Below are 12,128 nucleotides of genomic sequence, written 5' to 3' on the forward strand. Positions count from 1 at the left end.
TTACCCATAGCCCTCTATTTTTCTAAGATCCATGTACCTATTAAAAGACTCTATCATATCTGCCTCCATCACCATTGCCAGCAGCCCATTCCACACACTCACCACTCTCTGCGTAAAAAACTTACCCCTGACATCTTCTCTGTACGTACTTCCAAGCACCTTAAAACTGTGCCCTGTCGTGATAGCCATTTCAGCCCTGGGAAGAAGCCTCTGACCATCCACACGATCAAAGCCTCTCATCATCTTATACACCTCTATCAGGTCACCTCTCATCCTCTGTCGCTCCAACGAGGAAAGGCCAAGTTCACTCAACCTATTCTCATAAGGCATGCTCCCCAATCCAGGCAACATCCTTGTAAATCTTGTCTGCACCCTTTCTATGGCTTCCACATCCTTCCTGTAGTGAGGTGACCAGAACTGAGCACAGTTCTCCAAGTGGGGTCTGACCAGGGTCCTATATAGCTGCAACATTACCTCTGAGCTCCTAAACTCAATCCCACGATTGATGAAGGCCAATGCACCATAAGCTTTCTTAACCACAGAGTCAACCTGCATGGCAGCTTTGAGTGTCCTATGGACTTGGACGCCAAGATCCCTCTGATCCTCCACACTGCCAAGAGTCTTACTATTAATACCATATTCTGCCATCATATTTGACCTACCAAAATGAACCACCTCACACTTATCTGGGTTGAACTCCATCTGCCACTTCTCAGCCCAGTTTTGCATCCTATCTATGTCCCGCTGTAACTTCTGGCAGCCCTCCACACTATCCACAACACCTCCAACCTTTGTGTCATCAGCAAACTTACTAACCCATCCCTCCACTTCCTCATCCAGGTATTTATTAAAATCAGGAAGAGAAGGTGTCCCAGAACAGATCCCTGAGGCACACCATTGGTCACTGACCTCCATGCAGAATATGACCCGGCTACAACCACTCTTTGCCTTCTGTGGGCAAGCCAGTTCTGGATCCACAGAGCAATGTTCCCTTGGATCCCATGCAACCTGACTTTCTCAATAAGCCTTGCATGGGGTACCTTATCAAATGCCTTGCTGAAATCCATATACACTACATGTACTGCTCTTCCTTCATCAATATGTTTAGTCACATCCTCAAAAAATTCAATCAGGCTCGTAAGGCATGACCTGCCCTTGACAAAGCCATGCTGACTACTTCTAATCATATTATACCTCTCCAAATGTACATAAATCCTGCCTCTCAGGATCTTCTCCATCAACTTACCAACCACTGAGGTAAGACTTAATGCATTTCACTTTAGGAAGGACAAATCTGTGGAGTGTGTTTAATTCAAATTTTTTCCTATTCCCTAAATATAACTTTCTTAATATTCCTGAACTTATATCTTATATGTGTCCAAACGCATTAAGGGTGGGGGTGGTTTAATGTGGTTACTATTTTGTAAACCTCTAGTGCTAATTTTCCTAGCCATTTCATGAAAGACTGACAAAAGTTACACAAAAGTTAACTATAGGAAAATAAACAAGTTTAGTTACAGATTAAAACCTAAAGCCAACACCTTATTACATCTTTTTCTTTTTGGCTTTTTGCTTTATTTAGCTCAAACTTTCATCTTCTCTGAAAATTCATTTTCAATTATCTTTCTCATATATTCTGTGCAAACTTTATAACAAAATGTGTTAGATATTAAGCTAAATTATTTTATACAAGTTGTTAAAGTGATGATATGATTTGCCACTAACGACAGGTTCAATTACGTCTGCAACTCACCCAAACCCTTTACTACATTGATAACTGCATTGGTGCTCCTTCCTACACTAGTGTGGTAGTTGTCAGTTTCATCACCTTTGCCACCAACTTCCACAGTGCCCTTCAATACATCTGAACACCACTTTGTATTCCAAATGTATCTGTATCACTCACAGGAGACAGATTTGCCATTAATATCTTCCATAAGTATATAGTTGTGTGAAAATGGCAACACAGGTGTTTTCCTTTATTGGCTATAGTATTGAATAAAGGAAATCAGAATCAGGTTTATTATCACCGGCAAGTGTTGTGAAATTTGTTAACTTAGCAGCAGCAGTTCAATGCAATACATAATATAGAAGAAAAAAAAAGTAAATTAATTACAGAAAGCATATATTGAATATATTAAAAATTGTGCAAAAAACAGAAATAATATATTTAAAAAGTGAGGTAGTGTTCAAGGGTTCAATGTCCATTTGGGAATCAGATGGCAGAAGGGAGAAGCTGTCCCTGAATCGTTGAGTGAGTGCCTTCAGGCTTCTGTACCTCCTACCTGATGGTAACAGTGAGCAAAGGGCATGCCCTGGGTGCTGGAGGTCATTAATGAGGAGCTGCCTTTCTGAGACACCGCTCCTTGGAGATGTCCTGGGTACTTTGTAGGCTAGTACCCAAGATGGAGCTGACTAGATTTACAACCCTCTGCAGTTTCTTTTGGTCCTGTGCAGTAGTTCCCCCATACCAGACAGCGATGCAATCTGTCAGAATGCTCTCCACGGTACAGCTATAGAAGTTTTTGAGTGTATTTGTTGACATACCAGAGCTCTTCAAACTCCCAATGAAGTATATGGGAATTGGGATGTCATGCTGTACAAAATGTTGGTTAGACCACACCTGGAGTATTCTGTGCAGTTATCATTGCCATGTTATAGGAAGGATGTGATTAAGCAAGAGAGGGTGTAGGAAAGGTTCACAACGATCGTGCCTGGGCTGGTGGGATTGAATTACAAATAGATTAGGTAAACTGGGGCAGTTATTCCCAGAGCAAAAGAGGCTGAATTGTGACCTTATAGAGGTTTTCCATCGCACCCACAGCTTGAGCCTGGCAGTGGTTTGGGGAATTAGGAGACAGGATTCCTAGCCTCTGAACCGCTCATGGCCATATTGTGTTTAATGGCTACCCTAATTCAGTTTCTGGTCAATGGTAATCCCCAGGCCGTCGATGCTGAGGGATTCATGGATAGTATATAGAATCATAGAAAACTTACAGCATAATACAGGCCCCTTTGGCCCACAATGCAGTGCCGAATATGTAATTACTTTAGAAATTACCTTGGGTTACCCATAGCCCTCTATTTTTCTAAGCTCCATGTACCTGTCCAAGAGTCTCTTAAAAGACCCTATTGTATCCACCTCCATCACCGTTCATTCCACGCACTCACCACTCTCTACGTAAAAATCTTACCCCTGACATCTCCACTGTATCTATTTCTAAGCACCTTAAAACTGTGCCCTCTCGTGTTAGCCATTTCAGCCCTGGGAAAAAACTTCTGACTATCCACACAATCAATGCCTTTCATCATTTTATACACCTCTATTAGGACACCTCTCATCCTCTGTCACTCCAAGGAGAAAAGGCCAAGTTCGCTCAACCTATTCTCATTGAATATCAGGGGGTGATAGCTAGATTTTCTTTTGTTAGATATTGTTTTTGCATGGTACTGCATTGCAGATGTTACTTGCCACTTATCAGCCCAGGTCTGTATATTATCTAGATCCTCCTGCATTTGGATGTGATACAGGGAGGTACAACCACATTTAGAAGGCATTTGGATTGGTAAATTGGACAGGAAAGGTTTAGAGCAGAGGTTCCAAATCCTTTTTTATGCCATGGACTCCTACCATTAACCGAGGGTCCATGGACCCCAGGTTGGGAACCCCTGGTTTAAAGGAAGATGAGCCAAATTCAAATAAATGTGATCAGCTTAGACAGGGCCCTTGTTTGGTATGGATACGTTTCCATGCATTATAACTCTACGAATCTCGCTGGCTCTCCACTTGGCATTGGATCACCTAGACAATAGTAATACCAACATCAGGCTGCTGTTCATTGACTACAGCTCAGCATTCAACACCATCAAACCCTCAGTATGAATCAACAAGCTCCAAAACCCGGGACTCTGTACCTCCCTCTGCAAATGGATCCTTGACTTTCTCATTGGGCAACCACAGTCAGTGCAGATTGGAAATAACATCTCCTCCTCACTGACAATCAACACTGGCACACCTCCAGAACACGTGTTTAACCCACTGCTCTGCACCCTCTCTACACACACGACTGTGTGGCTAATCACATCTCAAATGGCAATGGTAAATTTGCCAATTACACACCTACTGTTGGCAGAATTTCAGATGGTAATGAGGTGTACAGGAGTGGGATAGATCAGCTGGTTGAATGGCATCTGTTCTCTATCTACATTGTATTCAGTGTTGTGCATTTATTATGGTAACTAGTCACATAAGTGGGGTCATGGTAAAAGCAAAGGGAATAAGTGACATCTTGTTTGTGGCAGTTTGCAGCTGGGGGCCAATGGATGTTGTATCTTTTGTTGACCACTCAATTACACTCAACTTACACTTGGGTGCTCCTAAGTTGCATCACTTTAAGATTGTAAGTCTGCTAATTGCTAATAAAGGATCAAATACATATCTTTGACTTTTGGAACTATCATTATTGGAGCTGAGGACACGTTATACAAGTACAACAAATCCATGGGGGTCGCCAGCAGCTGCAATTTGGTTTGGTTAGAATTGACCGTTACATTCTGTCAACAAAAGTTTTTGACAGTTGTACCAAACAGACATCAGCATTCGGATGTGTCTGCGAAATTAGAAGCACTGCAGCCTGGAGCAGGTTGTGGCAAGTAACAACCTTTTGTTGATTCCACAGTTTGAATGGTCAGCCCTGCCTGACCAACTGGGGACTGTAAGCTCTACAGTGCAGTGCTTGCCTAAGGGTTCAGCGCTTGGTTCTGTAGAAATGTTAACCACTTTGAATGTCGATATCTGAATTCAATTGTTGTTGCTTGGTCTGCTTTGTGCACTTGGTAAACAACACAAGTCGAGCAGTGACCTCAAGGTCAAGACTACGAGAGAAATTAAACCTGCTGGGAAAGCTCTGTCGGCTAGAATTGACAACTTTCAAAAGGACTATAACAAATTTGATAAAAAGATTAAAGATTTGCGATTGAATGCTTGGTGAGTGGAAGGTGCTGATGCTTTTTTGTGGAAGGGTCGTTGTTTTGCTGCTGCTTGTGCGTAGGAAGGGAAGGGGGGGGCTTAGAGGTTCTGATGTTTTAACCGTCATTTATTCTTTGGGGTACGCTTCTGTACTCGTGGATGTCTGCCAAGAAAAAGAACTTCAGGGTGTATATTGTGTACATTTCTTTGATATTAAACAAACTATTGATTTAATATTAATTAGAAACCTCTTACATGTAGACCAGCATGCTTCACAAGTACATTCTCATTTGGATGATTGAAAAACTCTTTGTGAAGACATTGCTAAGCAACATAACTTATTGTTGTCTTTAATGCTTATCTCTGACATAGACTGAAAACTTTGTACATACTGATACACTTATTAACACAGTCACAGTAGAGGCTGAACAATGGGTGAAACAAATGTGTGGTTGAAGGTCAAGATGCTGGAGAAAATGAAAATATTTATAAAGCCACAGAGCATGCTGTGACTAGGTATAAAGCTAATGACTTCCAGGGTGACGTATACCCTGAAGACAGCATGTCTAATGTGTGTGCAGCAGATTCTATTGCTAGCAGAGCATCCCATATGGCTGATACCTCATCAGCACACATTAGAATGGAGGTTGATTTAGCTGAGTTATGTGCAAGACGACAAATATTGAAGGATAAACACGCATTGGAAGAAAAGATGGAACGACTTTGGAGAAACTGAGCAGAAAAGATAGAACAGCTTCAGAGAAACCAGGAGCAGATGGAAGAACAGCTTCAGAGAAACCAGGAGCAGATGGAAGAACAGCTTCAGAGAAACCAGGAGCAGATGGAAGAACAGCTTCAGAGAAACCAGGAGCCACTTAACTTGCAGGAAGAAATTGCAGCCAAGATGGGCAGGGTTGAAGTGCTGTGGGTGCTAAAGGTGCTCTAGCAGGGCAGTTCTATGGCAAAAGATCCTATGTTGATATAGCACAGAGAAAATCTAACATACTCGAAGTCAATGTGAATACATTTGTTCCTCAAATGTCTATGAGCCACGAGTTTGGACCCCAAAGGGTAGTTCAGAAATGTTCTCTCTCAGTCTGCACCAAGGAGGCATTCTGAACCCATGCCATCTCCAATAGCACAAGATGTTTCTGAGGACATTAACTTACAGTATGGTGACACTCGTGTTTCAGATGATACAAGTCTAAATGCTGCACTGGAGGCCATAAGGACGTGAAAGGAAATAGCAAGCTTAGTGATTCAACAACAACACATTGCACTTCTGCCTAAAAGAGAGATTCAAATCTTCACTGGCAATCTATTGTAATACCATTCGTTTATGAGGGCTTTCAAGAATAGCACTGAAAGCAAGACTGATGATTATGGTGACTGTCTCAATTTTCTCAAACAGTTCACTGGAGGTTACCCTGGAGAGTTTGTCAACAGTTGCCAGCAAGCCAGGCAGGAACAAGGATATCTAAAGGACCAAGCTTTATTGCAGGAACACTTTGGTAATGAACATAAAATTGCTGTGGCTACATGGAAAACGCTCTTTCTTGGCCACATATAAAACCAGAAGATGTGAAAGCTCTTCGAGGTTACAGTCTTTTTCTAAGAGGCTGTTGCAATGCTATGGAAGATGAGCAGGACATGTGCGAGTTGGACATGCCTGCTAATATGAGCATTGCATAAATAAGTTGCCCCATAAGCTTAGGGAAAAATGGAGATCGGTGGTCTGTAAACTGCAAGAAAGGCATAACCTTAAAGTTACGTTCAATGACATTGGTGATTTTATTGAAAGGAGAGTGAAGATTGCTACCCAGTCAGTGTTTGGGAACGTATACGATACTACACCACCAGCAGTAAGCAAAGGTGTGAACAAAACTGGATCACAAATTTATTCTAAGGCTAAAGGAAGCAGCTTTGCTACAATTGTGGGGCTACGGCAAAAAGTAAACCTAAAACTGAGCCTGTAAATAATAAGAGGGTTTGTCTGTTTTTCCAGGGTGAACATACTTTGACTTCACGCTTTCAGCTGGAGAAAAAGGTTCATTTCAAGAAGATTGCCTTCCTAAAAGAAAATAGTGTCAGCTTTCATTGTCTGTGTATGGAACACTTCAGCAAAGATTGCAGGAAGCATCATTCATGCAAGGTATGCAATGGCAAGCATCCCAACATACCTCATACTCACTCTGAAGAAAAGGGTGCAGATTCAAAACAAGTCATGAATGAATCAAACACAGCAGGGAGTAATGCCCCGGTAACTAATGGCCTTAAGGGAGCTGGTGATCATGATTGTAAATCTCCTATAATTCCAGTTCAGGTGAAGTCTAAGAAGAGTAACAAGACAGCAGTTACTTATGCTTTCCTAGATCAAGGAAGTACAGCAGTGTTCTGCACAGACAGTTTCCTGACCAACCTCAACCTGGCAGGAAAAGGAACACACATTTCCAGCATCTGCAGATTTTCTCTTGTTTCGGAAAAGGAAAGCACGTTCTTTTATGCACCATGGGTCAAGAGAAGGTCGTGAGTAGCTACTTCATTTAAGGGTTGGAAGTGCCTGGCTTAGACAGTGAAAACTACTGTGAATTGCCTAACATCTCTATGCAGGAATGTATGGCTGTCCACAAGGGAAATACTCATCAGAGAGATTTTCAGAAATGGTCTCACCTAAAGCATATTCATTTGCTGGAAATTGAGGCAGCGATAGAGCTGCTGATAGGAGTGCACGTGTCCAAGGCATTGGAGCCATTGCAGGTGATTCACAGTGCTAATAATGGACCTGATGCAATCAGAACAATGCTGGATCGGACTGTTAAAGAACCATCGAAAGGAGACTGAGGTGGTGGAAGAGACTACACCAGGCCAGAGCTGACAGTTAACAGGATTCCAGTTTTGAACTTGAATAAGCTTTGGCAGCAGCCCTTCGAGACAGATTTTCCTGAATGCAGTCAAGAGAAACCACCTGGTTTGTCATGATCCAGGTTAGTCTACTTACCAGAAAGAAGACATTTTGTGTAAATGTTGAGATTCCATGGCTCCTGTGTCTTAATAGCATGCAGTTGTAATTATTTTAGTGTAATAATTAAGGGGCTGGAATGTAGGAGCCATGTATCTGTTCTCTATCTGCATTGTATTCTGTGTTGTGTCTGAATGTTTATTATGGTAACTAGTCACGTTAGTGGGGGCATGGTAAAAGTGAAGGGAATAAGTTACGTATTCTTGTTTTGTTCGTGGCAGTTTGCACCTGGGGGCCTACGTCTGTTGTATGTTTTGGTTGTTCACTCAGTTATGCTCAACTTACACTTGGGGACGCTTAATCGCTTCAAAGATTGTCTGTTTGCTAATAAAGGATTGAACACATATCTTTGACTTTTGGAATAATCATCATTGGAGCTGAGGGCTCGTCATACAAGTATAACAAATTCGTGGATGTCACCAGCAGCAGCAATTTGGCTTGGTTAGAATTGACCACTACATTCTTGCACCAACAACCTTGCACTCAATGTCAGGAAGACCAAGAATTGTGGACTTCAGGAAGGGAAAGTTACAGAAACACACACCAGTCCTCATCGAGGGATCAGCAGTGGAAAGTTCCTGGGTGTCAACATCTCTGAGGATCTATCCTGGGCCCGAAATATTGATGCAATTACAAAGAAGGCACAACAGCACTATATTTCATTAGGAGTTTGAGAAGACTAGGTATGTCACCAAAGACTCTTGTAAATTTCTACAGATGTACCATGGGGAGCATTCTAACTCATTGCATCACTGTCTGGTACGGAGAGGCCACTGTACAAGTTTGGAAAATGCTGCAGAAACTTGCAAACTAGCACGGGTACTAGTCTCCCCAGCATCAAGGGCATCTCCAAAAGGCAATGGTTCAAAAAGGCAGCATGATTATTGAGGACCCTCCATCACCCAGGATATGCCCTCTTCTCATTGCCGCCATCAAGGACACACTAGAATCTTAAGACACACAGTCTTTCAGGAACAGCTTCTTCCCCACTGCCATCAGATTTCTGAATGGAAAATAAACCCATGTACCATTACTTTTTTCTTCTTTTGCTCTTTTTGCACTAATTTTATATAATATACCTTATTACATCTTATATTTTTGATTATGTATTCTGCCGCAAAATAACATAAACTAGTGATATTAAACCTTATTCTGATTCTGAATCTGATAGTACCCATTGCACTAACGTTGGATCTAACACAGCAAATCGCTTCCAATTTTTTTTAAAATGTTAAAATCATAAGTTGGAAATGAGTCCCGCACAAACATAATATGCGCAGCATTTGCATTTATTTTCCTTTGAATCTATTCTTTCTCCATTTGACTCCAGCAATGGATTTAATCCGATATCAAATTACGTCCACACCAGAGGAAAATATACAAATTTTAAACTTGAAATTTGAATTAAAAGATTGCAACGGAAATAATAATATTCCACTCTCGCCTGGAGTCAACTAGACTCCAAGCGAGAGCGGAGGATAGAAAAATAAACGATCACGTTTCCCTGACCGAGGTCAAGGGTAATTTTAAGTATCAAATATCTTATGCAATCCCCAAGGGAATCTGACCGTGCTTTCCTCAGTGTTTCAGCACTCATTAAACTTCGCACCGATGCTGGGTGCGGCCCGTCCGCTTCTTGTACTAGCAGCAATGCTGTCATTTTAAAAAATGTATTTCTGTTAAACAATACCTTTCCGAGTTTCTGTTGTCGAAGTAGACGAAATCGCCGGCCAGGATACACTTCGCGCACGTGAGACGCCTCCTGGCTGTGTTGCAAAGCGGACAGCGCTCCACGGCCACATACAATCCCTCGGCATCATCCACCGAATCCAGCGGCGGCTGATCGCGACCTGCTCCGGCTCTGAGAGGAGCCACCGTGGGAGACGCCATACTAGCAGAGCGGGGTCCTGTCACGTGGTTTTGTTTTACTGCGGGGCGTTGTGGGTACAGCCGCCTGTCGTCACGTGGTTCTGCAAGAGAGCGTCCACCAATTGCCATTCGAGTCCCGGAACGAAGAAGGAGATTGGAAAAAGTAGACCAGAGGCTACTTCTCTGGCCAAGCTCAGTATTACCTGGAAGTTCTCGACATCACACGAGCAAAGAGTTTTTTTTTTGTCGTTTTGTGCACTTGGACATAGGTAAACTCTTTCGCTACCTTTTATTAAAAAAAAGTATTTTTAAACGGGGGAAATCAGCGTCATATAAATGAATGATCGAAGACAGAAAAGTTCACCTTTTTTTGGCAGGGAATACAAATCCTAATTATGAGCTGTAAAGTTAAATGCTAGAAATATACACTAGTTGGAATCTGAGAGTATTAGGGAGAGTATTAGGGTCGAGCAGGGGATTATAACGCTCCCCAATTACAACTGAAATATAGTCATCTATTTAAAAATTAGCTCAAAACATGCAGATGACTATAACAGGAGTTTTAAAAATTGCTCTCGCTATTACACTTAACATGTTCCTGATGATGGTGGCTTGACATTTTACCAGCGTGACAAAGCGAGAATAGAGCATCATTTAAAATATATTAGATATGCTGCATAATTTACTTGGGCAATAAATCTTATATAGGTATACGCACTAATTATTTCAAAGATTCTTGCCTCCAGATAAATAGAATTTATACCAATAGCATTTATAATAGCAAGTAAATTTAGAGTCCTCTTGTCACTTCCCACAGTCCCACCGCCCTACCCCTTCAGTTAGAATCAGGTTTAATTTTACAAGCATACGTCGTGAAATTTGTTGTTTTGCGGCAGGAGTAGAGATTGGGGGATGAGGGATGGGGTATAGAAATATAACAATACTGAGTCATGTCATCTGCAGAAATTCTCTGATGACTCAGTAATGGTTGAGTGTATAAAGGGAGGATGAATACAGTCCCTGGTGGAGGACTTTGTCAAATGGTGCAAGCTGAATCATCTGTAGCTCAACATTAGTACAACAAGGAGATGGTAGTGGACTTTAGGAAGACTAAGCCTGCACTGTCCACTGTTAATATCGATGGTGAAGATGTGGATGTGGTGAGGACCTACAAATACCTGGGGGTGCACCTGGATGACAGGCTTGAGAGGAGCATAAACACAGAGGCCGTGTACAAGAAGGGCCAGAGTCACCTCAACTCCCTGAGGAGATTGAGGTCCTTTGGGGTATGCAGGCCTCTCCTTCACATGTTCCACCAACCTGTTATGCCAGTACAATTTTCTATGTGATGGTCTGCTGGGGCAATGGCATCAACATGGGTGATGCCAACAGGATTAATAAACTGATTAGAAAGGCTGACTCTGTTATAGGAGTCAAACTAGACACACTGGAGGCTGTAGTGGATCAAAGGACCCCGCAGAAAATCCTGGCAGTTCTGGACAATGTTTCTCACCTTCTGCATGCTACCTTGGCTGAACAGAGGAATAGTTTTAGTAATAGTCTAAGACAACTGTGCTGCTACAAAGACGTCATTCTTACCCTCAGCTATCAGGCTCTATGAGTCAACCTACAGCCGGGGGAGTGTTGACTCCCTCCTGTTTGAGGTAACTTTTTTTTAATTCTTTGTTACTTCTCTTCTAATATTTGTATATCTGTACACTTGTAATGCTACTATGATGCTGTAATTAATTACTATAAGTGTATATAAATTAAGTAAGTAGGGCAAAAAGAGAGGAAAGAATACTAAGGTGATGTTCATGTGCTCATTGCCCATTCAGAGTCTGATGGCAGAGTGGAAGAAGCTGTTCCTGAAACATTGGGTATGTGTAACTCCTCCTTGATGACAGCAATGAGAAGAGGGCATGTCTTGGGTGATAGGGGTCCTTAATAATGGATGCTGCCTTTCTGAGGCTTGAAGGTGTCCTGGAATCTGCAGAGACTAGTGTCCATGATGGAGCTGGCTGAGTTCCCAACTTTCTGCAGAGTTTTCTGAACCTGTGCAGCAGCCTCTTCCGTACCAGACGGTGATGGAACCAGTTAGAATGCTCTCCACAGCACACCTAAAGAACATACCAATTCTCTTCAAACTCCTAGTGAAATATAGCCACTATTGTGCCTTTTTTATAATTGCATCAATATATTGGGCCCGGGATAGATCCTCAGAGACATTGACATTCAGCAACTTGAAACTGCTCACGCTTTCCACTTCTG

The 12,128-nt window shown here is 42.1% G+C and overlaps 1 protein-coding gene across 1 annotated transcript in view; it reads right to left on the reverse strand.

Annotated features, from left to right (window-relative positions):
• Positions 1 to 9,892, reverse strand: part of atg14 (autophagy related 14) — a 44,745-nt gene extending 34,853 nt beyond the window's left edge. The window contains exon 1 of the mRNA XM_063049283.1: positions 9,679 to 9,892. Coding sequence (XP_062905353.1) covers positions 9,679 to 9,878 — 200 coding nt within the window. The 5' untranslated portion in view covers positions 9,879 to 9,892. The remainder of the gene's footprint in view (positions 1 to 9,678) is intronic.
• Positions 9,893 to 12,128: the final 2,236 nt, after the last annotated feature.

This window comes from Mobula hypostoma, chromosome 1 (genome assembly GCF_963921235.1).
Source record: "Mobula hypostoma chromosome 1, sMobHyp1.1, whole genome shotgun sequence".
NCBI lineage: Eukaryota > Metazoa > Chordata > Chondrichthyes > Myliobatiformes > Myliobatidae > Mobula > Mobula hypostoma.